This window comes from Drosophila kikkawai, chromosome 2R, assembly GCF_030179895.1.
Source record: "Drosophila kikkawai strain 14028-0561.14 chromosome 2R, DkikHiC1v2, whole genome shotgun sequence".
Lineage (NCBI taxonomy): Eukaryota > Metazoa > Arthropoda > Insecta > Diptera > Drosophilidae > Drosophila > Drosophila kikkawai.
Window position 1 is genome coordinate 24,437,273 of NC_091729.1, and position 26,638 is coordinate 24,463,910.

The 26,638-nt window shown below is 45.4% G+C and overlaps 5 protein-coding genes across 51 annotated transcripts; 3 read left to right on the forward strand and 2 right to left on the reverse strand.

The window, feature by feature from the left end:
• Positions 1–934: 934 nt before the first annotated feature.
• On the forward strand, positions 935–2,453 carry CtsK2 (Cathepsin K2). Its single transcript, XM_017164202.1, has 3 exons — positions 935–966; positions 1,135–1,383; positions 1,448–2,453. Exons 2-3 carry the CDS (start codon positions 1,141–1,143, stop codon positions 2,363–2,365), a joined length of 1,161 nt encoding a protein of 386 aa, XP_017019691.1. The 5' UTR covers positions 935–966; positions 1,135–1,140; the 3' UTR covers positions 2,366–2,453.
• Positions 2,454–3,210: 757 nt separating this feature from the next.
• On the forward strand, positions 3,211–6,455 carry LOC108073014 (ras-GEF domain-containing family member 1B-B). Its single transcript, XM_017164470.3, has 6 exons — positions 3,211–3,398; positions 3,654–4,583; positions 4,639–5,349; positions 5,404–5,547; positions 5,604–5,809; positions 5,869–6,455. The coding sequence occupies exons 2-6, from the start codon at positions 3,798–3,800 to the stop codon at positions 6,110–6,112; spliced, it is 2,091 nt and encodes a 696-aa protein (XP_017019959.1). The 5' UTR covers positions 3,211–3,398; positions 3,654–3,797; the 3' UTR covers positions 6,113–6,455.
• APC10 (anaphase-promoting complex subunit 10) lies at positions 6,361–7,194 on the reverse strand. The gene is made up of 2 exons (XM_017164473.2): positions 6,981–7,194; positions 6,361–6,927 (listed from the first exon to the last, which is right to left on the reverse strand). Exons 1-2 carry the CDS (start codon positions 7,126–7,128, stop codon positions 6,479–6,481), a joined length of 597 nt encoding a protein of 198 aa, XP_017019962.1. The 5' UTR covers positions 7,129–7,194; the 3' UTR covers positions 6,361–6,478.
• A 30-nt stretch (positions 7,195–7,224) lies between these two features.
• On the forward strand, positions 7,225–8,024 carry LOC108073016 (U3 small nucleolar ribonucleoprotein protein IMP3). The gene is made up of 3 exons (XM_017164474.3): positions 7,225–7,435; positions 7,500–7,711; positions 7,770–8,024. Exons 1-3 carry the CDS (start codon positions 7,299–7,301, stop codon positions 7,964–7,966), a joined length of 546 nt encoding a protein of 181 aa, XP_017019963.1. The 5' UTR covers positions 7,225–7,298; the 3' UTR covers positions 7,967–8,024.
• Positions 8,018–26,514, reverse strand: Patronin (calmodulin-regulated spectrin-associated protein patronin). 47 transcript variants are annotated; one of them, XM_070284453.1, is made up of 25 exons: positions 26,337–26,514; positions 25,409–25,680; positions 21,419–21,730; positions 21,254–21,342; positions 21,052–21,187; positions 20,740–20,990; positions 20,578–20,678; positions 19,571–19,723; positions 18,506–18,604; positions 18,045–18,263; positions 17,773–17,835; positions 17,397–17,543; positions 17,205–17,337; positions 16,760–17,141; positions 16,605–16,706; positions 16,228–16,374; positions 14,038–15,705; positions 13,732–13,968; positions 13,470–13,668; positions 13,120–13,194; positions 12,792–12,863; positions 11,996–12,103; positions 10,833–11,033; positions 9,622–9,904; positions 8,018–9,553 (listed from the first exon to the last, which is right to left on the reverse strand). In XM_070284453.1, exons 2-25 carry the CDS (start codon positions 25,436–25,438, stop codon positions 9,409–9,411), a joined length of 5,352 nt encoding a protein of 1,783 aa, XP_070140554.1. In that variant the 5' UTR covers positions 25,439–25,680; positions 26,337–26,514; the 3' UTR covers positions 8,018–9,408. The 47 variants fall into 47 exon arrangements, with proteins under 47 accessions (XP_070140554.1, XP_070140549.1, XP_070140557.1 ...); XM_070284448.1 differs by having other exon boundaries at positions 14,038–15,804; XM_070284456.1 differs by having other exon boundaries at positions 10,959–11,027; positions 14,038–15,807.
• Positions 26,515–26,638: the final 124 nt, after the last annotated feature.

Here is a 26,638-nt window from a genome sequence, read left to right on the forward strand (position 1 = left end):
CTAATTTAGATAACAAACTTGTTTACCTCAAAATAGCCTGAAGAAGGGGCTTCCCCTAGGGAGTTACATTTATTTACATTTGACTTTTTTAGGGAACTAAAAAACCTATTCTTATACAGCTACTGTTTGCTGTCGTTTGGACTTAATTCCAGATAAAAGATGTTAATATCAAGATCAAGATATGAGATGTTAATGCATGACGTAGATTTTATAATCAAAAACCACTAGTTAATATTCAAAACTCTTCGATTAATTGAATTCGCAAGATAACTCTAACGAAGCGCAGCCAAATCGAAGGCTATAAAAGATCGAACTTGGAACTGAGCCAAAAACATTAACAGCCGTCCATCGTTCCGAAAGGTTCGTCAGAGGAAACTCTATTAAGTTTTTAGAGTCTTCATAATCTAAAGTTTAATTTAGAACCCGTGGAGAATTCAAAGTTTATTCAATCTCGATTTAAGCAACGAGTTTTTGGATAATTTCCGGTTTCTTACGTTTTGATTTCGTTATCAGTGCACAATAAAACATTAAAAAGGGATTAAGTGTGCTAACTAATTAAAAACAAGAATCAATCTGATGAAAATGCAGTGCGAAAGGAACATCTATATATTTCTATAAAGACAGCAAACCCGTAATCCAAATAAACAAGATCTATATACCCCTGATTATAATTAGTATTCGGAACAAGATTTAGTTCTAGTTCGCCTATATTTAGTGGCTTCTTACACGGCGCCACTAATGAGCCAAGACGAGTTCCCAAACCACTTGGCGTAGTCTCTATAGTATAGGCAAGATCAGGCAATCAGTACGCTAATTCCGAATCACTGGACTTGGGATTTATGGTTCGGATTGGTCTGGGTGCGGGCGAGGTTGGCGGGTTTCATTAGAGAGACTCTCAATAGTATATATAAGCCTCGTCCCCGGATCGAGCCCAAAACATTTGCGTTTAATCTGTGGGCGCGTAAGGTTAGTCGTCTGTTGGGAATTACTGGACAGGTTGCATATAGTATTCCGATTAGAGAACTCAAATGCAATCAAATATAGTCATTACAGCGCAGAGATCTCGGCCGTAGTTCCCCCCGAGAAACCAGTTGGAACCGCCTTCCATTAATCGTTTGTTGTTTCCCCACACAGATCAGAATGAAGTTCTTTTTGGTTCTGCCGCTCCTGGTGGCTGCGGTCTCTGCCCAGTTCGGTGGATTCGGAGGAGGTGGCTTCGGCGGCGGTGGCCTCGGCGGTGGCCTGGGAGGTGGTCTGGGAGGTGGCCTCGGAAACCTGGCCTCCAATGCGGCAAACCGCTTCCAGAGTGCTGCCAGTGGTATTGCCAGTGTTGTGCCCAAGGTTCCACTGCTCAGCAATGTCCAGAGCTTCGGCGACTTCTTGGTGAGATTTATAAAGTAACTCCTTACAGAAAGCAGACAACTAACTCTTGGTTATCCCCTTGCAGTCTCAATCTGGCAAGTCCTACCTCAACGCCGCCGATCAGGCCCTGCACGAGGGTGCTTTTGCTGCCACCAAAAACCTGGTGGATGCTGGAAACGCTGCCTATGCCGCTGGTACTTCCACCTTCAAGCAGGCGGTGAATGCCTTCGCTGATCTGACCCAGGGCGAATTCCTTAGCCAGTTGACCGGTCTCAAGATCAACCGCGCCGCTAAAGCCCGTGCTGCTTCCAGCAAGGTGGATGTCCCTATTCCCGATGGTCATGTTCCCGACTCCTTCGATTGGCGCGACAAGGGAGGCGTCACCCATGTCAGATTCCAGGGCACGTGCGGTTCCTGCTGGGCCCATGCCACAGTTGGTGCCATTGAGGGTCATGTTTTCCGCAAGACAGGCTCTCTGCCCGTCCTCTCCGAGCAGAACCTGGTGGACTGTGGTCCAGCTGAAGATTTTGCTCTGAACGGCTGTGATGGTGGCTTCCAGGAGGCTGCCTTCTGTTGGATCAACGAGGACCAGAAGGGCGTCTCTCAGCTGCCAACGTATCCATACCTGGACAAGCAGGACACCTGCAAGTACGACGAAAGCAAGGCGGGAGCCCACATCAGTGGATTCGGCACCATTCCGCCCAAGGACGAGGAGGAGCTAAAGAAGGTGGTGGCCACCCTGGGACCCGTTGCCTGCTCGGTGTACGGCATTGAGAGTCTGAAGAACTACGATGGCGGCATCTACAACGATGAGGAGTGCAACAATTCCGCGGAGCCCAACCACGCCATCCTGGTTGTGGGCTATGGCTCGGACAACGGTAACGACTACTGGATCATCAAGAACTCCTGGGATGACACCTGGGGAGAGCAGGGCTACTTCCGTCTGCCGCGCGGCAAGAACTTCTGCCTTGTGGCCGATGAGTGCTCCTATCCCGTGGTTTAAGCTTTTGGCTTTCACTAGGAAATGTCCAAAGTTATGTTCTGGTCTAAGTTCATTTTTGAAATAAAACGATTTAAATGATTTTACGATATTCGAGAAGCTTTGATTTCTGAAGCCCAAAAAGAAGTTGAAGATTGTGATTTGAACTAAAACTTTTGCGGGAATAAGTCCCTGATTCCATTTAATAAGAATTTAAACTATTTTTAATACATGACAACAAAGAACCTAGCTTTGGGTAGTCGATGTTTGTTTACCCTTGAAGGTTGCAATTGGACTTGGGGTCAGTATGGAAATCCATGATATCTCAGCCAAAAATGCCTTAATTTCAATTCGGAAAGCTGTCCTGTGCTAGTTTTTAATAGGTTAAAAAATCTGCATACTAAATTGGAAAATTTTAAAAATCAAAATTTTTGATCATTTTAATGATGTAACCCCTTATCATTTTTTTGAAAAAAAAAAAAAAAATTTTTTTTCTTTCCAACATGGCTGGAAAGACTCGCCTGTTGATGCTGATCAAGAATATATATGATATATAGGGTCGGAAATGAGTCCTTCAGTGTTTTATTAGCTTTCGACTGAAACACCTCGCCAGGTCATAAAAATATATTCCTAGACAGTTTGATACGCATTTAACAACTTTTCTGTGAATGCTGCTCAAAAAAGTATACATTTCCTAACATTTAAAACCAAACTAAAGCATCTTTTGATAGATTTACAAATATAAAATCAGTTAAAAATTAATTTTAAAAAGCAGCCTTTCTTCTGCAGTGTGACCATCATAAACTAAAGCCACGGCCAGTGCTGCCCATAACCATGTTCATTTTAAAGTGGAATTCCACGCTTCGTCCTACCTGGTCACACTCTCCGTACAACAAAAAATAGTCAATAAAAATAAATTAGATCAAATTGGCGAATTAAACTATATTAGGCGCGTCGCGACAGAGAAATCATCGTGGGGCGTTAAATAGTGATGCCGTGAGGAATGGCGGCAGTGCGTCCCGTGGAAAAAGGCCGCCGCGCAACATTGTTCCTGCAGGTGTGTCTGCGTCGACCGTTCCGCTTGCGAGATTTCCGATCGGAAGCCCAGCCCACTTTTTGAAGGGGCGTTGTCATCAGCGTCGCGAATCTAAAGCCCCCCATTCATTCCGGCTATCATGTGTCTGCTCTACACCTGTCCCCCCTGTGCCCGTCCCTGTCTCTGGCCCCAGTATCACTGTCCAAGTGTGTTTGCTAATCAAGAGGTGGTCGTGGTCACCCCACCACCCCTTTCCCTCCTTTCGTTCCATTGCAGAAATGTGCGCCCTAGTGCATGTGCATTGCGACTAATCCAAAGAGTCCCACGGGTCATAACGCATTTAACCACTAAACCAGCTGACAGTTAGAGATCCCCATCTGCCCGAGAGCCTGCCCCTCTCCCATTTCCCCCCACCCAATCATGGACGAGGATATTCTGAATGCCGTGGAGTCCATGTTCGGCAAGGACGTCAAGATTGTGGACTGTGAGACGTCCACGTCACTGCAGCAGGAGGAGGTGCTGCTGGTCAACGGTGTGCCCGTCAAGCTAGACGGCCTCCCAGCGGATGATGCTAGTGCCATCAAGGCGGCCCTGCTGGAGGGACAAATGCCCTCCGTGGAGCATCTCAACCAACTACTCTTTCGTGCCGGCTTGGCCCAGCAGCCCATCGAGGTGGAGACCTCGCTGACGGTGAAGTCTTCGCTGACCACCACAGAAGAGGTGCTAGTCTCGCGCAATGGCCAGATCCTGGACGAGCGGACAGTGGAAACCAAGGAAAACTTTAACCATCAGTCGCACCAGAAGGAAATCTGGCATCCCGTCAAGCAACAGCAGCAGTCAGCTTTGGCTAGGGCCACCCCGGAGAATGCCTTAAAATACCGATCCACTTCGAATTCCACGTTCGCCTCGGACGATCATCGCCCGTCCGATCCGCTGGGTCGCCAGCTGAATCAAACCTTCTCGAATGCTTCCCTCATGTCCAGCAGCTCGGCCATCACGGGGTCCGATCAAGTGATAGGCTCTGCTTCATCCACCACCATTGGGGACAAGAGCTCGAATATAAGTAGCTGCGACTCCGGGCACGATGGCCTCTTCCACAGCGTGTCGATGAGTGCGCCATGGTCACATCCAAGAGACACCCTTACCGACTCAATGTACTGCGACATTCCCAGCTCTGCAGACGAGGCGGATGCGGTTTCTATACTGGTGAGTGTGGAATCCCTTAGTCCAGTTTTTCCTTACTGAAGTTTCCTTGTCCTAGAACACCAATTTGCAGATCACAGAGCCAAACGATTGCCTTCAGTCGCCAGTTTACGCCAAAGACATGCCCAAAAGCGGCAGCCTGGACTCGCTAGTCAGCCTGCTAATTGCTGGCCAGGATGAGGAGGTGGCCTTTGCCCTCTTCACCTGCTTCCGTTTGTTTCTGCCAGCCCAGGATCTGCTAGCCAGACTCGTTGACAAGTGCCAAGACAAAGAGGATGTCCTAATCCGCCTACTCAAGCACTGGCTCAGCATTTGTCCCGCTGACTTTAACCAGGAGTTGCTGCTGCAGAAGCTGGAGAAGAAGCCCGGCTTAAAGGCTTTTCTGGACGGAATACCTCAATCTCAGGCCCAAAGGCAGGCCAAGTCGCATAACCAACTGCAGTATCTGCTGGCCAAGCAGTCTTCGGCCAGCTCCCTGGGCCGTCAGAGCAGCATTAAGTCACTAAAGCGATTTGTCTACAAGACAGACAATGTGGCCAACAGCTGTGGTAGTGCCTTCGAGTTGGCCCACCAACTGTATGCCATAGAGTATGCCTATCTGTCGCAGATACGCCTGGAGGAGTTTGTGGAAATGCTGGGCAAGAACGAACTAAAGACCTGCCTGAGCCAGACCAAGGCGGGCACCTTGGGTACAAGCCAGGTGACCATCGACAGCTATGTGCAGTGGTTCAATCAACTCAGCAGCTTGACAGCCACGGAGATCCTAAAGGTGAGGATTATAAAGTAATATCATTCCAAATTTAATGAATAACTTATCCTTTAGCTGGGCAAAAAGTCGCAGAGGGCACAAATGATTGATTTCTGGGTGGATACTGCCTTGGAGTGCTTCAACACGGGCAATTTCAACAGCTTGATGGCCATACTGACGGCTTTAAACCTCACGGCCATAGCTAGACTCAAGAAGACAGTGAGTTAACTTGATTTTAAATGCTGCAAACTTTATTAATCTTGATGTATTTCCAGTGGGGCAAGGTGCAGACAACCAAGTTCGAGGGACTGGAACATCAAATGGATCCCAGTTCGAATTTTCTCAACTACCGCTCTACCATGAAGGCAGCTATTTGGCGTTCGGAACGCGAGATGGCCAACAAAATTGAGCGTGCCATCATACCCTTTTTCTCTTTATTTCTCAAGGACTTGCATGCCATCAATGAGAGTCATGAAACCAAGTGGGTTTACCGCCTTGAAATCCCTGAAATTAGTTATTAATTAATCTTAAATCTTGCAGACTCTCCAACGGCCAGCTAAACTTTGAGAAATTTAGTCTCTTGGGCTTCCATTTGCGTAACTTTAGCCAGTGGCAAAGTCTGGACTGTCCCTACGAGCAGGTGTCTAGTGTGGTGGCCTACCTACTCAAGGCAGAGGTGCTATCAGAGGATCAGCTAATGAAGGCCTCCTACGACTGCGAGCCACCTGAAAATGGCGGGGAGAAGGATCACTACAAGACGCTGAAGGCAGCCAAGAAGGCGTAATCATAACGACAATCCTCGGGATAGTGCAAAAACACACAGAATTATTAATAATAATAATAATAAGCAATGCATTAGGCCTCGCACACACACAGTTACACAAACATTTTGCATAAAAAAACAATAACAATAACCACCACCAGTTGTGTTTGTTGATTTTCTTTTGTACTTAAGCTTAGCATATATTTATTTGCAAAACGATTTATATTTACCTACGAACGACGGGCATTTAATTAGAAACACCAAAAATATTACGCATACAATAATTACTAATTAGTAATCTTTTAAATGTTGTATTTTAGCAGTTAAATATCCCGAAAAAAACAAATAAAACCTAAAGACTTTACTTCCAACTCTCGATCACATTCTTCACCGGATGGTGGCATACTTCTGGCAGTCCACCGTGGCAAACTTCCCAAAGAGCTCCAGGGGATAGTGCTTGCCCTCTACAGGCGCATGGATGCGTATCTGCCGCATGTGCGTGTCCCTGCCATTCTGATGATTGGATATCACGGCAATTTGCAGCATAAAAGTGCGTATGGACTTGACATTGCCATCCTTAATGGGTATCTGCACCCAGCCAGTGGGTTCGGTGAGATCCATCACCTGCAGCTCTTGCAAATCATTGAAGTTGGTCCCGGAGCGTATGGATATCCTCGAGGGCGTATAGCTCTCGTCCAGCTTGTAATCGGTGTAGATGTAAATCTGGCTAATGTTGGTCCGCTTGTGGAACTGGATGTTTACCAGATGCGGCAGCTGGCCATCCGACTGCCAATAGGTGTCCATGATGTTGTCGCGCAGGCGCTCCACACCGAAACCTACAAAAATCAAGGGTTAGAGCTGCTGTGGTACCCCTTTAAAACCAGCTTACCCGGCTTGCAGGAGGAGAGACTCCAAACAGCCTGGGCGCCCACTTCCCGGACAAAGCCCAGACGCTCCTCGGCCAGGGGATCTTCTTCGGGACTAGGTGCCGGGTTGGCGGATATATCCTCATCCATCGAGGCAGCCATAGTAGGCATTGAATTGGTGGTTTTTTAAACAATTTATTACGAGATTAAAATTTGTTGTTCTTTGTAAGGTGTGACCCTTTTTGAATGATTATCAAAATCCCAAACTAGACTCTAGCCTGGTCACATTGTTTCATCGCACATGTTCGCCAACCACAATAATAACAAAATAATTAATTAAAATGGTGCGTAAACTCAAATTCCATGAGCAAAAGCTGCTCAAGAAGGTGGACTTTATCACCTGGAAGGTGGACAACAGCGGCAAGGAGAACAAGATCCTAAGGCGCTATCACATACAAAAACGAGAGGATTACACCAAGTGAGTCTCACTAAAAACTAAGATTTTTAGCATAATTAAACATATTTTGGTAAACCTATTTCAGGTACAATAAGTTAGCCCGGGAAATACGTGAACTGGCTGAGAAGATAGCCAAGCTGGATGCCTCAGACCCCTTCAAGGTAGAGGCCACCACAATGCTGCTTAATAAAATCCATGCCATGGGCGTCTCAAATGATCAACTGACACTGGAAACGGCAGCCAAAATCTCGGCCAGTCACTTCTGCCGAAGACGGCTGCCAGTGATTATGGTCAAGCGTAGGTTTTATTTATTTAAATTAATTAAATATAAATTTAAAGATTAACATCATTACAGTGCGCATGTCGGAGCATCTCAAGGGAGCCACAGACCTCATAGAACATGGCCATGTACGCGTGGGTCCCGAAATGGTCAAGGATCCTGCTTTTCTGGTCTCCCGAAACCTCGAGGACTTTGTTACCTGGGTGGATGGCTCCAAGATCAAGGAGCATGTGATGCGCTACAATGACATGCGAGATGATTTCCAAATGTAAACAATTAATGCTTAGATTTAAGTAGAATTATTAATAAAACACACATTGAAACTCTTTAGATTTGTTTTGTTAAATAATCATTGTTCAATAACTTTATTACATTTTATATAATAATGTTTTTAGATCTCATTAATATTCATTATTTGGGAGCTAGTTGGGCCAAGGGCACACAACTGCCCCGACACGCACATACATATACATATTACATAGATTTAATATTTAACCTGATCCCCCACCAAACTGCTCTGCCCCCGAGATGGCCTTGTAGTTTGTAGTTGGATTATGCTCTATATTTTAGTTACTCTTTCTTCTCCCCTCACTTTGCTAGCTAGAAATACAAAGCACGAGTTACCTTTGCAAGGGAAATAATATCGTTTTTTGTGTAGAAGCAGGTGTAAATCATAAGATACGAGCAGCTTTATTTAAAATTATATATTAAAAAGTAAAACAGGATGAGTGGGGGTTAAGTGCAGGCCAGGTGCAACGAACGGTTGAGCAATCTCGAACAGAGTTTAAAGTAAGGTCGATGGCAGTTACCAAGTCAATTCCAGCCAACCCTCTCAGCTCGAGAAGCGAGAAATGCCATCGAAATCGGATGCCAAGGAGCTCCGCTTTCAGCAGTCAAAAGTCTTTTTCTTGTTTGTATCGAGATATACGAGATATATCTTTAGCTTTAAATATTAGTTGTATTATTATTCCCTTTTTTTAATACGCATTAAAAAGTAAAAGTATTAATTAGTGTTAAAATAAATAGCTAGTTGGCATTAAAATTAGTGTTTCGACTTTGGCTGCTGAAAAATTATTTTTCCATAATATTATTTCCGCCAAGTATCAATTTTCACAAGAATAACAATATATATATGTATAAAAACAAATTAATAAAAAATGGTGTTTGCTTTCTACATTTGTTCTTCGATTTTCCCCACCATGACATATTCTGGCTTTTGGCTTTTGCTCTTCTATATAGCTCATCATCATGCGCGAACAATAAATTCTCAGAGGCTGGATTATATGCATTTATATTCAAAATAAATATTCAATCGCATTGTATTAATCACTACAATATTCCGTAAATTCCAATTCTTGTTCTCGTTTCTTGTTCCTCAAACATGTGCAAATAGTAATTAGCCATAATTATGTACTATATACCCCGATGAACACCCAACTTTGTTTATGTTTGTGTTATGCTTTCTGCAGGGAGATGTCTTAATGCGCAAAACGTGTGTAGAATAGTTTAGTTGTGGTGGATCCTGGCCAAAAACAGCGCCAAGCGCTCGTTGTTGGCTTCGCCGTGAACGAACTCGCTGCTTTTCGCTCCAAGCTCCTCTTTACTCGCTACCCGCTACTCGTTTCACGTTCCTGTTTACTCGCTACTCGTTTCACGTTCCTGTTTACTAGCTTCATGCTCCTCGTTTCACGTTCCTCGTACTCTTACTCGCTGCTTAGATAACAAGCGCCATGTCCTTTTTGCTTGGCAAAGCCACTCGCTTGCCCTGCCACAGCGAGTTGTGTATTGTGAAGGCGTCGATGGTCACCGTCAGATGCTTCGTGTGCACTTGCGAGAAGCACTTGCCACCTGAGTTGTATCTGCCAGGTACAAACAAATAGCAAGTTAGCGAGCTCTTTACTAGGAAAATCTCATAGTTAAAACTCACTTGAAGAACTTGTCGAACATCACTTCGTCGACTTGACTAGGCCCAGTGCCGTACAGCTTGGTCACCTGGTCCGTCTCGGGCACGTAGCTGTAGAGGGCGCGGAACTGGCAGCCCGCATCGCGGAAGAGTACCAGAAAATGCTTCGCCTCCGAGCGCGCAATCTTCTCCAGCACTTTCTGTTTGGCCTCGCGGTTAACCACGCCGGGAAACACGCAGTATTCGACGGCGTTTAGTATAATGCCACGATTCGATTTGGCCGCTGGTTGTTTGTAGAGTTTCGGACCTGTCAAAAGCACAACCCAAGGAAGTTGAAATATATATCGAATAAAAAAGAATATCTGTGGATATTTTCTACTTTTTTTGTTGGATGCAAATGGCAAGCTTCTAGATTGTATAAATATTTTAAAACTCTTCTAAGGCAGGCTACGTGCTAAGCGAATCTACGGGATTCACTTGGGTTAACTTTCAAGTTAATAATAAAAAAATAAAATAAATAATAGTATTAACTTCTCAAAGAAATAATAAAACTGGCTTAACTTTCCTAAGCGCATACATTAGTCTTTTAAAAGTAAACAAAAATCAAAACAAACTTAACTTAAGTGCTTGCTTTTTTGTTTGCTTAATTTAATTTTTAGTATTCCAACGTGAAGCGGTTATTTGATTCTTATTTTTGGGGTTTAGAAAGCTTTTTCTTGGGTGCTTTAAATCACTAAAAACACATTTCGTATGTCGGGTTAACGTTTGACCATCGAAAGTCGTGGATTTGACGGCGCTATATATATCATATATTGTAGGGAACGCAAGAGGTGGACGAACAAACGAACGAACCAAGTATCGGATTCTACAGACTGTCGCAGACCTCTAGAACTTGTATATCATCTATGTAGAACTCAAATATGTATGGCATGTTGAGTATATAAATAAATGCAATCTGCACAACAGACGCCAATTCTTGTAAATGGATGGAACGTATTGAAATGAAACGATTAAATTGTATAATAAACGAATGGAAATGAAACGATTAAAACGATAAATGTTGAAAATCATAAGGCGGCGGCTTCCAAACTTGGAAAACAAATGCAGATGCAGGTGATGATCGGTGGAGAGGGTGAACTATGTAACTGAGGATTGATTTGAATTATGGATTGATTGATTGTTTTTGAAGACATGTGTGTGGGGGAGAGAGAAGGAGAGAGAGAGGAGATACAAACCCGAATATTCCATGTTCAAATTCGGAGTTAATGAGAAATCGCTGGATCCATCATCAAATCCGCGACGTTTCGATATCAAACCTGGCGGCAAAGAGCCCGGTCCCGAGGGTGATGGCATATGCCTACCTGAAGCGCCCATTCCCATTCCAGGCGACGGAGCACGCCGCGGCGGTGTGGCGCGTCCCAGTCCCGAATCTGTGTCTAACCGGCAAGCAACAGAGAGGGAAGAGAGTGTTGTGGTCGTCGTGGTCAATCATTCAGTCAGCGACGGGCGATGAGCGGCGCATGCACAAAACAGATCGGATCAGAACGAGAGCGAGATCATCACCCAAAGAGTCCATCATGCAGGTTACCAGTTGATGTATGCGTTGTTAGTCACGTGGATGGATGGCGATGAGTTCGTTTTATTCGGTTAAATCAAACGGTTTTTATTCATATTTTTTGTTGTTGTTGGTTTTTGGTTAATTTCAAGAATCGTTTTTAGACAGGTTTGAGAGTTGAGTTGAGTTGAAAGAAAGAGAAATAAAAGAAGAGAATGTGTGCACAAAATTTAGTTAAGCAATTTCGTAGATCTCTTAAAGCTAAGGCTGATCATGATCTGGTTTTAAATCGAACAAATGTACAAGTGCACGTGTGTTTAAAGGTGAGAGTGAGAGTGATTGTGTCTGTGCCAGAGTGTACATTGTCTTTATTTCACAAGACGGAACCGGAACCGGGAACCCCAAAACCATATCCCTCATTTCGCTGAGACAAAACACAATAAAGCTTTGAAAGGGAACCAAGACCAACACCACCACCATAACCACCACCATTATTGCATCATCATCATCATTATTGAAAGCAATTGGGAAGCCGAATCAGCGCAGTGAAGGTTTACAGATAAAATCATATAGCAAATAATAAAAGTATTCTTCAAAGATATGTACAGAAAAATCAAAGATAAAGACAAAGACAAGATAGAATACGGAAAGTAAGAAAGTATACAAGTACTTGACACCATCAAAGACCAGAGATACCAAAACCAAACTAAAGGATACAGGTTACAACCCGAAAAATCAACAGAAAGACGTAGCAGTAGATACTTAAAGGGATACAGTAGAGAGTAAAGGTAGTAAACACAGGCAGGCAGCTTAGCTTGTTGTGGTTGTGGAAACGCTTCTTACCGCACAGATTCATTAGCGAATTGGACTTTCGGCCCCGGAAATTAAGCGTGCTGCCCTTCGCAACGGAGATCCGCGACAGAGTGCGGCCCCTTTCAACGCCGGCTGGCTCTGAAAACAGGTCAAGGCGGGTCGGAGCCCGGAGTGTGTGTGCATCAGTATACAGGTGAAAAAAACAACTAGATATTCTTTCGCAATTCAATCAACACAAATGTATGGGTGGGGGTGGTTGGCACACAAAATGAGGCTTACAATGAAGTCGTAAATCAAACTTATTGCCCCGCAACCTCAAAAAACCAAACGGAAAACCAAACTTAAATATCCTCCGAACCTCAACCGTGTCTTATATCCATTTTTTAGCTCTCAGCTGGGGTGCTTTTTTACTGGCAGTGCTTTTTTTTTGGGTTAGTTTAGTAGTTGAGGTTTTTTTGCAGTTTAGCTTAGTTTCTTTTTTTGCTGGCTATTTTCATTTAGCGTGACTTTTCTTAGCAATAAATCAGTTAATAAAAATCGTTGTTAGTCCAAGACCAAACTATAAAATCAAGAAATATAAAAAGAGGAAATCAAAAGCGTGTTTTGAATGCGAATTTTGTGGAATTAAAAGAAAAGAGTCGAGGGAAATATCACTTTCGATAACATAACGTGTGTTTTCGATTAAATCGATTTATAGAACATATATCACAACGTTAAATTATCGATCGATAAATTATATGATCGATACACCACCGATATTTCCCTAGTTAAAACCAAAAAGTAAAACTTGTTAGGCGCGTGTGTGTGTGTGTTACCCATCACCAACCTCTGGAAGTTTTATACGATCCCCGTCGTCCAATCGGAGTTGAACTTGTACTGGGATAATCATCGGGTGACTCTGTGTAAACGAGATTAGTGGTTACATCTTATCAAATATCCATATATCCATTTAGTTATTATAGAGAAAAAGAGCTTACACAGCCTACAATTTAGTCCAAGTGCAGTTCAAATAGTTAACCAAAAACCGAATCAACTTAGGCGATAACTAAACATGCTTAAACTTAACTTGGATAATAACTAAAAACGACTTACTACAGATGAAATATATATAAAGACAATGCATTAATGAGGGTAAAATAAAAGCCAAAAATTACCTTTTACAGTGAGGGAGTCTTGCGAGCCCCTGTAGTAATCTCGTTTCATTGAATTTGAGCTTAGCTGACCGTAGCCTGTAGGTACAGTTCAAATTCAAAAACGAAAAACAAAACGAATAAAGGTCAGCAAATTAGCAATAAAATACGAGGGTTTAACAAAATCAATAGCTAAATAAAAACAGGTCACAGAAATAATAGGAAAAACATGAAAATATTAACATAAAAACGGTGTGATATCAATTGAAAACAAATTCGGGAGACCGAAAGTACACAGATTTCTCAAAGAAATCTTATAACATCTCAGATTTTCATAGGTTTTTCAAAGATATCATAAAATTTCTCAAGCTCACCAGTTAGATTCGAGCTAGAGCCTTTCTTGCCCCGACTAGAGATGCTCGAAGCCTCGCTGATATCCACGCTGGCATCGTCCACATGGATGGTCTTGGGCCTGGGTCGCGTGTTGCGCTGCTGTCTCAGCCGCGGTGTCGTTGAGGTGGATGACTGGGGTTGCAGTTTAACATGCATATCGGGCCGATCTAGGGTTTTACCCTACAAAAAAATAACAAAATATATATGAGATTCTGTTCACAGGATTTTAATGGCATTGCTTACCTCTCGTTCGGCCTCTTCGATGGCTTTCTTGAGTCTGTGTTGCTCCAAAATGGCCGCACGCCGCGCCATTTGCTCTTCCTTCTTGCGCGCTCGCTCCTCCTCCTTCTCGCGCTCCTTTTCCCGCTTCTGCGAAGACTCAATCTCCTTGCGCGCCTTAGCCTCCTCCTGCTGCTGTCGTCGTTGCAAGGACAGCAGCATGATCTTCTCCTTGCGTCGCTCCATCTCATCTACAGAGTCCTGGCAGAGCAAAAGGGTATATTTAGGTTAGATTATGGAGTTTAAATCCCAATTAAAAACATAACTTACCGGATCCAAGTTGGCGCTGTCTGCCCCTATGACCAGCGCCTTATTCCTGGCCGCCTCGGCATTGTTGCTGCTCTGCTGGAGCCGCGTGGGCGACATTGGCTGCTGGGGCAGTGGCGACGTCTGATTGGTCAAATCCTCCAGATACCGACGCTCATGGCCAGTGGGTGAAACTGGTGCTCCTGAGACGGCGGCCAGCTGCCGCAGTTGGATGGGCGGCTCATCGGTGTACTTGTTGTAGGTGGCATTGCCGGGGGATTTGACACTGTTGGAGTGGCTATTGAGGCCATGGATGCTGTGCCTGGTTGTTGCCGCCGGCTTGCTGCTGCTCTCGTCCTCCCCACCAAATCCTATATTGTTGTTATTGTTGTTGTGCAGCTGACTCAGGGACTCGCGCTTAAGGGTGGCCTGATGATCCACGCTGTCCCTGCTGCCCGGCAAGGCCTCCTTTTTGGGCGATCGCTTAGCCCTCAAAGGTGGCTTCGGCCGCTTGGGCTGCTCGTCGTCGAAGGAGATGTAGAAGCCCTTTTCGGGCGGCTCTCGATCATCGCCACTAGATGCTGCCGCCGCTGCTGCTGCCAAGGCCCGGGGATCCTGGAAGCTATTGGCCTGAATGGAGGGACGGGAGGGCGAGGGTATGCGGTAGGTGAGGTTGCCACTGGTGATGTTCAGCTTGTTGGAGATCATCTCCCCGCTGTCGTAGTCCTCCGAGCTGCTGCCTCGTCCGCTGTGACCCTGCAACCGCTGCTGCTGCTGCTGGTTCTGAAGTTGCAGCTGATGCTGCTGCTGCGACTGGTGGACAAAATCGGAGATGCGCGTTGATTGCATGGATTCGATGATGTTGCGCTCTAGCTCATCCACATCCTCTTCATCCCCAATAAAGCAGATGCTCTGCGGCGCCATCATATCCTCATGCTGCATGGGCATCCCCATGGGCATTCCCATGGGTTGCGGGGCCTTGGGCGAACGATTGTCCCGCAAATTGGTCAGCGACTGCTGACGCTGGACCCCATTGGAGCCACCCACTTGCCGCTGACTGTGCTGGGGTGAGGCCTGGACCTGGAAGAGATGCTGGAGCTCACCTCCGCCGCCGACGCCTCCGCCACCTCCACCGTTTTGATGGAGGACAAAGCTGCCCGGACTGGGTGCTCCCACACTCGAGGGAGGCCTGTTCATCCAAGTCTGCTTCTGCTTTTGCTGCGTCTGCCAGGCATTCACATCCACCAGAGGCTGCTGGATCTGCTGCTGCTGCTCGTAGGCGGCCGCTGCTGCCGAGTGCGCCCAGGTTCGACGCTGCTGCGGATGTCCCTGCTGTTGTTGTTGTTGCTGGGGCGAGGACTCGTGCAGGTAAAAGTGATTGGTGGGCTGCCCATAATCATCATAAACCACACTGTTTCTGTACTCAGGCGGAGCACCGCCATACGGCGAGTGGTTGCTGTGGTTGTAGCCCGCCCCGTTGTCGCTGTAGATGCTCTGCGGCTGCTGCTGCGGCATATAGTGGGCGGGCTGCGGCGGCGACATGTACTGGCCGTGCTCGTTGACATACTGCATGGGCTGGGGCATGGCCATGGGCTGCTGCTGCTGCTGTTGATGCTGATGCTGCAACTGCTGCTGGTATGGATCGCGACTGGGCGGACGGGAGCTGTACGCACTGACGGGGGCATTGTAGGCCTGCGGAAGATGCGGCGATGAGCCAAAGCTTTGCTGCATGGTTCTTGACGGCTGGTAATGATGATCAGTGGCCAAGTGCTGCTGCGAACCATAGGTCTGCTGCTGTGTATGCGGTTAGTGCGGGTAACGAGAGTTGCAGATCAGGGCGGGGGGTTGGTTGCAAGTTGCGGGTAACAAAACGAGATCAATAAAACAATTTGTTAGTTGACAACGAAATTGGGGTTTTTTCTGGGTTTTGAGCCTTTTTTGTTGACAAATAATACAAGTTTGGGGTCAGAGAGACATTGGTTTCTTTGGGAGGAGATTCAAGTTAAGGAAAAGCTATGCAAGGATTAACAAACAGAACCCCTTAATCTCCTCTAAAAGCAATCAACATCCTTAAAACCCACCAAGAAATCAGACAAAAACAAAAACATGAAGCTTAGATCCATATCCTTCGTTAATTAGCTAGGCTGCTGCTGTAGCTGCTGCTGCGATGAGTTTGAGTTTGAGGCGGGGGGAATGTGGTTGAATGGCGGTTACCTGGTTCAGCATGTTGGCTATCTGCTGGGCCTGCATCAGCTGCTGGGCCTGCAAGTGCTGCGCCTGCATTTGACTCTGCTGGGTGGCCAGGCGGTGGATATCCTGCTGGATATCTTGCAGGTTCATGTTCATGATGGCGATGCTTTGCTGCTCGTTCCATTGTTGTTTTTTTTTAGTGGGCGTTGGGTTAATGGGCGTGTGTTGTGTGTTTTTGTTGCGTGTGAGTATGTTTTGTGGGGATGTTGAAGCAGGACACAAAAAATGGGGGTGGGACAGAAAAGAGGAAACACAGGCGTTAGACATTAATTTCTCTCTGGCACTCTGAGCAAGGTTAGTGAGGGGGAAAACATCATAGATATATATAAAACCACACCCACCTGGTACTTGTCCAAGTCAACGGGGTCCATGTCGGGCGTGCGCTTCGACTCGTTGCTCAGGGTCTCCCACTTCATGACATCCGGACACGACTCCAGATCCTCCTGGGAAAATATATATATAGTTTATACATATACATATGTCAGTCTAGGCCTACCTTCTCCTGGTGCCTTAACAGCGCCATCTCAATCTTCCGCTTGTCCTGCTCGATGCGCCTTCGCTTCTCCTCCAGCTTCATCCGTATGGTGGACAGCTTGCTGGCATTCTCCAGCGATCGCATATCCTCATCGCCTACATCCAACTGCCAGGCAGCGGGACTCGCCGGCATGCTGCTAGTCGATGACTTGCGCACGGGCGTGCTTTCCGGATCATAGCCGCTGGTGGAGCGGGCATCACTGTATGGATCTGCCATCATGCCGCCGCCGCCGCTGTTGTTGTGATAGTCTTTGTCGATGGAATGTTGCTTGTGCCGGGCCATGGGCAACGGGCTGCCCGCATTCGAAAGATTGTGCGATGACACCGTGGGCACATTGTCGACGCTGAAGAGGAAAGAGGGGTATAGTAACTACAAAGCTTTTACCTGTTGATTTCCTGGTCCTCACCTGGCTTGTCGCCGCATCGTATACTTTTCCGTCTCGCGATCCTGCTTCTCAGAGCCCGAATCCGTGTCATAGCCCAGCTGCAAGGTGCCCCGGGCATCGGCAATAGAAGAGCGAACGGCCACAGCGGGTTCCACTGTAAAAAAATGAATTTAATTCCCAGCTCAACTCTGAATTCTTAGCTTAAATACCCACCTACGCTGGTGTTGGACAGCTTGCGTTCCCTTACATCCCGCTCGCGTTCGTATCTCCCCAGCGTATTTAGCTGATCCTGAGAGCCGCCAAAGTTCTCAATGGTCAGCTGGGAGTCCTCGCTGGAGGAATTTCTACGCGACCGACGTCCTGAAAAGGCCAGAAAGGTGTCCCAATCAAAAGGGAAAACTTGGAAAACTCAAGGAACTTGTAAAACAACGACAAATGGGGTTTAGGAGAGAGTATTTGTAGGACACGAAGTAAGCCGAAATGAACCATAAAACGAAACTAATTGCATTCAAATGAACTCAACACATCACACAGAAACAGGAACACTACGATTTCTGGGTCAACAGTGGGTCACTAAGGTGGCTCATACCTGCAAAGCTTGGCCGGCGGCTCTGTTCCCAGTTACTTGGTCGACCCGCAGCGACAAAATCGCCTGAGTTAAGCACGAAAAAAATAAAAGGAAAATACATAAAAATAAATGAAAATGTGAATCAAATTAAGGAAATAATAAGTTCAATAAAGGCAGAGACTTGTATGGGAAATGGGGATTTTAAGAGTTGGTAATTAGTAATATATTTTTAAAGAGTTCCCACATACAAGTCCCTTTGGCTTGGAAATAAAAAGTCATCTGCAAAGGCAAACCTCTCTCGTCCGCCTTTGACTCCACATTGGTCTTTTCTTTAGCCTGGCGCAAGCGAGCCGGAACCAGGGGCTCCTGCTGCTGCTGCTGTTGGAGCTGAAGCTGTGACTGCTGGTGGTGATACTGCGGCTGCTGCTGTGCCTGCTGATGGAGCTGCTGCTGCTGCTGCGAGTGCATGGAGGCGAGGGTGGTGATGCCACGCGACTTGTGCACGACGAAGGCTGGAGCGTAGCAGGCAGCGGCGAGGCAGTTGCATGACGATTGTGGTGGTTTTGTGGTTGTTAAGCATGTGGTGTGGGTCGGGGGGTGGATTCAGAAAAAAGAAAAAAAATTACACAAATTTAATTTAATTTAATTAAAAACCAATAAACATGTAGAGTATGTGTACACACAGAACCAAAGGTAAAACACACATTAAATTTATTAAAGTAAGAATAATAAATAAATAAATAAATAAAATTACCTTCGGCCTGATTATTTGAACCATCAAAAGTCGCCTGGTAATCGTTGGGCGGAGTGGTTTTGCGGTTTAAGCCGCCGCCAAATGAATTCGAGTGCGGAACTAAATTATAAACAAAAATTAAAACACAAGAAAAGAAAATGAAATAATTAAATAATAAACAATTTGTTCAGCTTGCAGGTAGATAAACTTTAAAATATATATTTTGGTTGCATCGGAAGCATTGGGCAAAAGCAAACACAACACAAATCGAAAGCAGAAACATTCCGTGTATAAATGGGGTGCCAAGTGGTGGTGCCCCCATGAACTCGGTAATTATCCCAACGGGAAGGTTGCTTCATAGATTGCTTTCACTCTTTCAAAGGCATGGGTTTAATGGAGAATTTAGCTATAAATTCTCTTTAAAGTCTTCTTCAAGTCTCCGTCAAGTCAATGTGCTTGTTACTAAGATGACAAAATGAATTTATATTGTCTTAAAATCCAAAAATGAGTGGGTGCTCTTATGACAAAGACATTACCAGGCTTCTGTGTTTCTGTGCAGACTTAAAACAGTTGCTTTTACTTGCTTCTTGGGCTATATATTATAATGGTTGTTAATATCAAACAGCTGTGATCACCAATCCAAACCTTGGTATACACAGGTCGACAGCTTTTTGGGAACCAAGAACTGGAATATACTTTTCCGGACTGAGAAAATTTGCTGTATATCAGGTTTTTAAATAAATAAAACGTTTTAAAGTTACAGCACTACAAATTTACAACTTTTAAGAAGGAATATCTCAAAAACCTAAGGTGTAGGCGTATCAAAAACCTTCGGAAAACTATAGTCCTTTTCTTAGTTCTCCAATTTCTTTACATTTTGTCGGCCTGCGATATAAACATGAAGCAAAAGGAACGAACAAACAAACAAACTGAATGTGTGAGAGCAGAAGAACAAGCAAACAAACATCAAACAAATGGAAATGGAAACAACAACACATTCATGAACAAACGAAGGAGTAAAAATCGAAAGTTTGCATTTTGTTTTTGGGGGAGGAAAACACGCATAGAAAATTTGAAGAAAAAAACCTTGAAATGGCGGCCGATTCGACGGTGAGCCAACGGGCGGCTGGTCGAGATCGCTGCGCAGATCGGGAATGGGCGTAACGGGCTGTACGGTGAGGCCCCTTCGATGGCAGATCCCGTGCTCATTGGCGCCCAAACTGCGCCGGGCGATGACATCTGGAGCGGATCACGCACACACACACGTTGCGTTTTTTTTTTGGTTAAGTGTGGTTTTGTGATGGGTGTCAGTGTGTGTGTGTGTGTGTGGTTAGGAGCCGAAAATTTCGATACGATTGCGGTTACAAGTGGGCAAGAAGGAAGCGTTTTGCACAAGAAACAAAGAAAGAGATCAGTACAGAATTGATTTTGATTTGGATTTTGATTTAAGAATGTGGAGACTACGATTCAGTGTGGGATCAGGTGAAGATGAGAGAGAGCTTTACATATGGATTCCATGTCAATTTCTGTGGTTTCTTCTCTAAAAAGGGAACATAAACCGCAGTTTAAAATACAACAACAAAACATAAATAAGGAAATTTGCTAGACTTCTGTTGTGGTTTATCTCGTCTCCTAAATGGTGCTTTGCGGTTCTGCTTAAACTGATTCTTTGCGGGCTAATTTACAGATTCTACGAGCTGTGAAGAGCTCTAAATTCCTAGGTACTCTTCAAGCTTTCTGTGACTAATTGCAGGTGATGATTTTACCTTTTAAATTGAGTCATTTCTTTTGTTTCTCTACACCTTAAAGTGACTAATATTCCACTTTTTTCCCCTCTCTATTGACCAATTGTTTTGCTATTTCCAAATTAGGATTAAAACTCAAAGAAAATCATATGTGAAACCATGAAGAAAACAAATTGCAAACAAGGATACACTTTGGACAACAAGGCATGCCCCAGGGACTGAGATATTTAAAACACAGACAGGCAGGCCAATCGTTTTTCGAGGGGGGTTCAATTGATCAGGGATAGATGCGATGCGGTGCAGCGTTTTGGGGGAATGTTTAGACCATATAAAAAGGCTTCCACTTACCCTGACCATCCATTCCAGGGTAGCAGACACACTTTGCTGGGTGTATCTCAAACAGATTGAACAGATCCGTGAGCAACAAGACCAGATTCAGTTTCATGGAGCTAGAATAAAACAATTATTAGATATTTAATTTAAACTAATAGCTAGAAAAAAATTATCTACCCCCGCATGTAGGTCACATCCTCGGGCGTCATGTGGAAGACGCCATATGGCAGATGCTTCTGGGAGAAATTCGCCACTAGCAGTATATTGTGTATGGAATCCTCGACGGCGGGCAAATAGTTGATCCTAACACTCGTCCAGGGCACCACCTTGGGGCAATAGTACGAGATGAGCAGGGCCAAACAGATGCCATCGCATAGATCCTGGAAGTCCCTGACAGGCGGTATATCCGGCGTCTGCAAGCGGGAGCCCTAAAAACGAAAACCATTAAGTTATTAAGCAAAATATATAGAGGGAAATATTCTAGCTTACATTTTCATCGGGCATTCCTGTCTCCACCTCCATGATGATGCGTTTCTTAAGAGCCGCACAGGCATGCGATATCCAGCCCAGCAGAGCTTGCTCATAGGACTGGCCAGGAGGCGCCTGGTAATTGCTGCCAGATATTCTGTTCATAAAAATAAATGGAAACCCATTAGCTCGGATTTAATAACCAAGTAATCCCAGCTCTCACCTTCGAATGGCCGACATGACCCGGTCACCCGATGATATTTCCTTCGCATACAAGACCATCAGCGATTCTATCACAGACATGTGGGCGTTCTGAAAGGAATTAAAAAAGGGGTCATAAATTATGGGGGAGGAACTCACATCTAGATTCAACTAATTTTCTACTCACAATTCGCAGCGGATTCGTTTGAATCAATACCGTTTCGGTAATGGGCATGTCCGAGGTTTCGGCAACGGGTACTCCCTTGCGCGCTAGCGTCTGTAATATTGACCAGTGGTTCATGCTTTGGTAGTTGGGATCTGAATACAGGTTGGACAGCGTCTGGCAGTAGAGCGTGGCATTGCCCAGCTCTACGATGATCTGCGGCTTGAGGCGCTCCTGGTTCTCATGGTCGCGATAGAAGGGCTCCTTTAGGTTATCCGGCACGCGATTGTTGAACGCCTTCGAGAGCAGCCACTTGACGGAAGCACGTTGACGAGCCTGCAATGGGTTTTGGATGGGTTTTAAATCAGACAGAGGAAGCTGTTGTGATAACGCGAGAACAGGTGGCCCTCCCAGAGGAGCTCAAGGGCAAGTTGAGCCTGCGTAACTGCTCTCTGTTTTTTCCCTTGGCAATTAACTAGCTTACTGCCAAGTGCCTATCGTATCTGTATTTGTATCTCCGCCCCGCCCCGCATCTGTTGCATTTGTATAGCTGGTAGCTCCAGCTGTATCTGTATCTGTATCTGTGCCCCGAGTGAAGCCATGCGTACAATCTTCAATATGAGTTCGATAAACTCGCTCGTGTTTGGCTTGGCGTGCGCCGCCAGCCGCCTTCCATTGTTTGCCCCATCTCTTTTAATTTTTGTTGTATTTTTTTTTTTTTTTGGGCAGCAAAGGGAGTGGAGTGGAGCCAAGTGAAGGGGTTGTGCCTGCTCGGCTGGACGATGGTCACTCAGCATGAAAGACTCCACTCGCAGCCGGCTCTTTCCTGCCCCGTTTTTAGAATCATCTCGAGTGCTGTGCCTTGTTTCGCCAGCCAACCCATTTCTTGCTGCACTCATAATCACAATTCCGACAGAGCCACAGCCATGGCAGCCTCAAGACTCTATTTAGGAATGGGTCTAATTGAAACTAGGGGGAAAAAGCAATCAAAAAGAGTCTCAAGAGGGAAACTGTCGCGGTAGCAGAGGCGAAAATCGGTTTGAAAACTAAATATATGTTCCAATTTCTATTATCTCACCTCCAGAACAAATATAAAACATGGTTCACTGATAACACAAGCTGTAAATAGATATAACTTTGATTTTTCGGACTGCGGAACCTCTATTTGCCAGCCTATAAAATACCCAGGCAAAGTTCAAGGGATTATATTAATGAAGAAAGTAAACATAGAACAGCCCACACGGAACACAGTAGAGATTATTTCCCAGGGAAGATAACAGAGGAACTGAGAGATAGAGGAAGAGAAGAGGAGAATCCATCAATTCTTTTTTATTCTCTACACGCTTTCGGCGCCTCTTTTTCGACGTATTTGTTGCAACACCTCTGTTGTATCTTGTATCTTTATTATTTGCTTTCATTCCATAAGTTTCAAACGGGTTTCTCCACCAAAAAGATCGTTGCATGAAGTCATCAATAACTGTGTCAGCCAAGAACCAAATCGAACTCGTTCAAATACAATTCTTTTGTCTAACAACAAATGTTTCTTTTTGGCCTAAAAGCTTATTACAAAATGCCATTCCAGATTCAGGCGGGGAAACTGCACCGGCAGAGAGGGGTTTCAATATTGGCGTAGGTCGTAGACCGTCGTCCAACTATGCGAATTGGTCAACAGGTGGAGGGAAAACCTGTTTGCCAGTTGAGCAGCGCTTTCCACCCAAAAGCCAGCCTAAGCCGGTGTCCACCAGAAAAACTGTCCGCCACATAATTTGAATGGCAAGGCAGCGGCAGCAGCGAAATGGAAAAACTCTGGCTGCACTTTGCTTGGCATCGATGGATGTGTTTGGAGATGCAGAGGAAAAACCTAAAGCAAAGCAAAACCAAATGTCTGAAACTCAAATTTCAAAAGAGCGTGTAAACAATTCGTAGAAAAACAATAAATGAGTGCTGGTTTAGGACGCCCACAATGAATGGAACTAGAGATGGATTGAATGGATGGCATATTTTTATTCCAGCATACACGGAGATGCAGAGAGAGAAAATCAAGTGATCTACTTGTGTCAAGACAAGACATTAATTAAGATTAATTCCTAATGATCTTGGTGATGAAACTATTTTATTTTAGAGATACTATGTAGATTTCCGCCTTCATGCATTTTGTGCTGGAATTTTTAAGAACAGCTGTTCTTATATGAGCTTATGGTAAAGGTATTAGGAAATGGCCTAATAGGAGTACATAAGGGGCTAAACATACTGAAAGTACTCCCAAAACTGAACCTTATTTCTAATTAATAAAGCCTAAAAGAACTAAAAGAAGAAAGAAGTGAGTTAAAGATTTCTAACCTACTTTTCTCCTACCTAATTTCCATTTTAGATATTATTCAAATTTTCAAGAACTTTTACAACATTTTCCACTTAAATTTTTGGCATGTCTGCAACCTAGTTCCCAAAATATTATTCCATTTATTCAAGAATCTCTTTTACATTTTCCCCTTTATTTCGCGACATTTTGTTCTTTAATTTTCAATTAACAAGGCCCTAAAATACCTCCAAAACTACAAACATAAATGCTTCCGAGAGGTATGATAAATAATTTGTTTAACTTCTTTTCTCTAACCCAATTTCCATTAAAATATCATTCTATTTAATCAAGAACCTCTACTACATTTTCCCCTTTTTTTCGCGACATTTTGCTCTCTGTACCCACCACATCGCCCGCATATGTTTGCCATAAAGTCTCTCAGTTGCTTGGCGTTCTTTTTAAATGTCACAAATGGAAATTGAAATTTGCGCGGCTTTATGATTTCATTATCTTGCCCGACTGGCGTTTGTTTTTTGGTGGCATTCCATTCCACGATAGCCGAGGCTAAATATACCAGAGAAAAATTGGAGGAAAGCGGCAAAGAGAGCGCACCGCATCGCACCGCTTGAGTCAGCAACTTTGGGTGTTTGAATGGGTTTTCTGGTGGGGTTTGCTGGGGCTTTTGCTGGCTCTCGTTTGTGCTTGCCGCGTTGTATTGCCAGGCGATCACATAGAGCCGCGTCAAGAACGGCCAAAACCCAAGCTCCCAGCTCCAACTTTCTAGGGAGTTGTCTGGGGGGAAAAGTCAGCTCTGTGCACGCAAGGCAGTCCCAAACCCCCGAGCAGAGTGTCAGAGCGCTGGCGTTTCTCCCTTTTCGTTCGACTTTCGCATGCGTAAGCCGTTTTTTTCTTTATTTTTATTTAGCGATTAGGTCATGCAACAGCAGCTGCCGCAGAGTGGAGCGGAGAGCGAGAAAAACGATAACAAATGCTCGGCGCTTAATCGAAGGGGAGCCCAGAGCGTTTTCCATTTTCCGGCTTTGGTTTTCTGCCGCTGCAGTTTTTATGAATGGAAGTTGCAGCAGCGCCGCCTATTACTTCCACAGCCCGTACCGCACCCCACGCCCTTCTGCTGGCCAACTAGCCGGTTGCTGGTCGGTTTGTTGTTTGCATTGGCCATCGAAACCAGTCGAAAGGTAAGTAGGTGTCGGTCGCATACTAAGCGCTAAGCGCTAAGCCAAACTGAACACAACTGAGCTGAGCGCTAAGCGTCAAGTGGCTTTACAGTGGGGACTCGCTTCAGACGATTATTGAGTTAAAAAATTGTTTTTTTTTCTTAGTAAGGTAATTGTCTAAATAACACAAAACGAAATTTCTAAGCAATAATCCTAGAGAAATCCCCACTGTAACCCCACTGCTTCCACGCTGCGTTTACTCCACCGAGCTTCCACTGTAACTGCTTTGGCAGAGCGGACGGAACAGTGGGAGCGGCATTACCTCAGCGCACCATTTTGGCAAAGAGAGTAGGTGGTAGTGCCGCGCTGCTCCCCCCGCTTGCGCTTAGCCCCCTCTTTTTGCTACTACCAACGCTGGAATGTTAATGAGCGCGCTATTTAGCCGTGTTTTCTCAAGTATGAGCCGCATATTTACGTTCGTTACTAGCTCTGCTGGCCATCGAAAAAAAAAAGCATAAAGAGCATATAGGCTCTGCTCACCTGTCGTATTTCCTGTGTTTCGACATCCATGCTGGGGATTTTCCTGCGACGGATGGGTGACAACTACTACTACTCCGGACGACACTCCGGCTCTCCGACGCCCGACGCCACTTCGCTCCTAGCTTTCCGCACTTTTCGCACTCTTCTTCTGCGTTTTCTGCACACACTTGCTTTTCTTGGCCTTTCCTTTTCTTTTTCCTTGCTTATTCCAAGTGAGTGAGTGCGAGTGTGTGTGACGACGCCTCTGGCTTTAGGGGGTTTTCACTTCGAGCCTGCGAAAAACAGCGGCAAAACACACGGGAGAAAAAACACGATTGGCACTTTGGCAAACAACTTTGGAAATCGAAAAGAATTAATTGCGCACACGCATGGGCAGCGGCAGCAGCAGCGTCTATTTTGGCCAGCAAAAAGGGGGGGAAACGAGAGGAAAAGCCAAAGGAAAATGTGAATCATTCATGTTGGGGGGCTATGGGCGGTGGGCGCGGGGGCGGGGCCTGCAGTGCGACAATAACAGAGCACTTTACAGTTAGCTGCTGCTGCTCAGTTTTTTTCTTCGATGCTGCGCTGCCATCAGCTGTTGCGATTTGTTCGCCTGGCCGACGCACAAACGCACTTTGCGCCCCCCCAACGGCGCCATCCGCCCGCCCGGTGCATAATTAGTACACTTGCAGTCGGGAAAACACCGCAGTTTCTCAGCTTTTCCTTCGACAGCCGCGAGTAATAAATGAAAACATTTTCCTTTTGCTGCTGTTCGCCCCTCTGCTGTTTGCCTCTCTTTCGTGCGCGCAGCGCTGCCAATGCTGCTTGCCAGACACTGTTACTGTTATGCTCTTCGCTCTCACGGGAGGGCGAGTGATGACCGAAAAAGCTGTGTGTATGTGCGTGTGTGTGGTGGTGCGCGAGTGTGTGTGAGTGTTAGCCTACGCACATTTGGGCTTGATTTCGCACTGATTTGCCGCACCGACGCCGTTCGCATGCATTTCACACGGCTCGCGCTCGACCCCGCTGCATATTTCCCGAAATTTAATACTACAAATTGGTTTTAAAACGAAGAAATCACGAACAACGATCTGCTCTAAAATCTTACAAATTTTCGTGTGTGACCGTCGCGGGACCGTTGGAATATGCCAAAATAAACCGTGAATTGACCTGAAAATATGGCGAAGGTCCGGCAACGCTGGCGTTGGGGATAAACTAAAGATGGTCACACCGAAAGGGGGGCCGCGGCTT

Excerpts from the sequence above, each read along its gene's own strand:
- Patronin (XM_070284447.1), bottom strand. The coding sequence starts at position 25,438 with ATGGATGTCGAAACACAGGAAATACGACAG. Across the intron at positions 17,544-17,772 it reads CCGCCGGCCAAGCTTTGCAG|GACGTCGGTCGCGTAGAAAT; the intron begins GTATGAGCCACC and ends TGGCCTTTTCAG. Across the intron at positions 17,338-17,396 it reads GCTGTCCAACACCAGCGTAG|TGGAACCCGCTGTGGCCGTT; the intron begins GTGGGTATTTAA and ends ATTTTTTTACAG.
- LOC108073014 (XM_017164470.3), top strand. The coding sequence starts at position 3,798 with ATGGACGAGGATATTCTGAATGCCGTGGAGTCCATGTTCGGCAAGGAC. Across the intron at positions 4,584-4,638 it reads CGGATGCGGTTTCTATACTG|AACACCAATTTGCAGATCAC; the intron begins GTGAGTGTGGAA and ends TCCTTGTCCTAG. Across the intron at positions 5,810-5,868 it reads AATGAGAGTCATGAAACCAA|ACTCTCCAACGGCCAGCTAA; the intron begins GTGGGTTTACCG and ends TAAATCTTGCAG.
- LOC108073016 (XM_017164474.3), top strand. The coding sequence starts at position 7,299 with ATGGTGCGTAAACTCAAATTCCATGAGCAAAAGCTGCTCAAGAAGGTG. Across the intron at positions 7,436-7,499 it reads AAACGAGAGGATTACACCAA|GTACAATAAGTTAGCCCGGG; the intron begins GTGAGTCTCACT and ends AACCTATTTCAG. Across the intron at positions 7,712-7,769 it reads GCCAGTGATTATGGTCAAGC|TGCGCATGTCGGAGCATCTC; the intron begins GTAGGTTTTATT and ends ACATCATTACAG.
- APC10 (XM_017164473.2), bottom strand. The coding sequence starts at position 7,128 with ATGCCTACTATGGCTGCCTCGATGGATGAGGATATATCCGCCAACCCG. Across the intron at positions 6,928-6,980 it reads TCTCTCCTCCTGCAAGCCGG|GTTTCGGTGTGGAGCGCCTG; the intron begins GTAAGCTGGTTT and ends TGATTTTTGTAG.
- CtsK2 (XM_017164202.1), top strand. The coding sequence starts at position 1,141 with ATGAAGTTCTTTTTGGTTCTGCCGCTCCTGGTGGCTGCGGTCTCTGCC. Across the intron at positions 1,384-1,447 it reads AGAGCTTCGGCGACTTCTTG|TCTCAATCTGGCAAGTCCTA; the intron begins GTGAGATTTATA and ends ATCCCCTTGCAG.